Source organism: Poecilia formosa, unplaced genomic scaffold (genome assembly GCF_000485575.1).
Source record: "Poecilia formosa unplaced genomic scaffold, Poecilia_formosa-5.1.2 Scaffold543, whole genome shotgun sequence".
Classification (NCBI taxonomy): Eukaryota; Metazoa; Chordata; class Actinopteri; order Cyprinodontiformes; family Poeciliidae; genus Poecilia; species Poecilia formosa.
This window is the reverse complement of record NW_006800482.1, coordinates 48,370-50,113: the sequence shown is the minus strand read 5'-3', so window position 1 is coordinate 50,113 and position 1,744 is coordinate 48,370. Positions and strand designations below refer to the sequence as shown.

At 48.4% G+C, this 1,744-nt stretch overlaps 1 protein-coding gene across 1 annotated transcript in view; it reads left to right on the top strand.

The window, feature by feature from the left end:
- The window catches only part of LOC103129405 (leucine-rich repeat and fibronectin type III domain-containing protein 1-like protein), a 114,189-nt gene that overhangs the window by 99,760 nt on the left and 12,685 nt on the right, over positions 1-1,744 (top strand). The window contains exon 9 of the mRNA XM_016665036.1: positions 872-1,055. Within this exon, the coding sequence (XP_016520522.1) occupies positions 872-1,055 (184 nt within the window). The remainder of the gene's footprint in view (positions 1-871; positions 1,056-1,744) is intronic.

Genomic DNA, 1,744 nt, shown 5'->3' with positions numbered 1-1,744 from the left:
TACAACATGTTAACAACGGATTAAACAGTTTTAACTGCTGATAAAAGTGACAGAGGACACAGATATGGGAAGTGTGGAAGGGTCGCTCGGCTTACCGATCTGATTCTTCTCCAGGCGCTGCTTCAGAATATTCTGATCTGATCTTCCGCCAGCAGGAAGTGATGGACAAGATCGGAATTTTCAGCCAATCACGTCACACCCTGCATTTATTTGGATTTTATTTATGAAATCAACAAGAAGTAGAGAGTTATTGCTCTGTTAGGTTTCATTAGCAGCAAGTAGATAAGGGGATGGATGGATGGATGTGCTGCTGTTATTCCTTCTGCTTTTGGATGCAACTGCAGGGTTTTTGATTCCGTCTTCCTTTCGGACAGTTGCTATGGCAACAGTGTGTAGTTTTTTTAGCTGATTAGTATCTGAAATAAACCCCAACGTCTCTCCGTTCTGAGCGATTCACTGCGTTTCTAATCTGAGCGGATTATCAGAACTCGTTTTGCTTCTGAAGCAGAACCAGGAAGAGTCCGGTTCTGATTCTGTTCTGACTGGATCAAGAATGGAGCATGTAACGGCGACTGTCAGAGAAAAACTCCCATGATGCCTCAGATTTAGAGCGCCTCCTGGTGGAGCCTCGGTTCTACATCATCCACATGAAAAATTCAATGCTGTGCATTACTTGCATTATTCACCCAGAGTATTCTGCTGGCCCGGATCTCTGGAGCGGTTCTGACCCGGTTCTACAGTAGGGCTGTTTTTGGTTCTGTTGCAGTTTAAATGGAAACGTGTTGAGTTGATACAGCTGTAGCCGTGGTAAGCATTAGCATTAGCATTCCTCTGGACCCAGAGCCAATCATCTGTCTCCGTCTGTCTGCAGGATGATCCCGGCCAACCACAAGTACTTCCTGCTGAGTGACCTGGCGGCGGCGCGGGACTACGAGCTTTGCGTCCTGGCGGTCTATGACGATGGCGTCACCACGCTGACCGGAACCAAGATGGTGGGCTGCGTCTCCTTCACCACCGACTCTGAGTACGGCCGCTGCCACTCCATCCGGGACCAGGTCGGTGCTCCGCCTACCGGGACATCTACTGGGCCCAGTTCACCAAACTGAACTGGACCACAGATCCCAGTTTACTGATCTGGTCACCAGATCCAGATCCGTCAGTCCCCCTTCATCCTTCATTCTGAAAGCCCAGAGGTTCTGGTTCTGGTCCCAGAGGTTCTGGTTCTGGTCCCAGAGGTTCTGGTTAATGGACGTCCACCTTGACAGACCAAAATTAACACATCGATTCAGTGAAGCATGGTGGTGGCAGCATCATGCTGTGGGGCAGCAGGGGAGGTCAGACTGGGATCAGTCAATCAATCAGTCAATCAATCAATCTTAATCATTATTACTACACTGAACATAATCAGATTGCATCATCATCAACTCATGTTTATTTTCAGAATTTGTTTCAATGAACCAATAAAATAAACTGGACAGACGTTTAATACATGAGCCTGCACCTGTCCTACTTCCTGTCTCTTCTGTCCTACTTCCTGTTTCCACAGTTCTACTTCCTGTCTCTCCTGTCCTACTTCCTGTCTCTCCTGTCCTACTTCCTGTCTCTCCTGTCCTACTTCCTGTCTCTCCTGTCCTACTTCCTGTCTCTCCTGTCGTCCTTCCTGTCTCTCCTGTCGTCCTTCCTGTCTCTCCTGTCGTCCTTCCTGTCTCTCCTGTCGTCCTTCCTGTCTCTCCTGCCCTCCTTC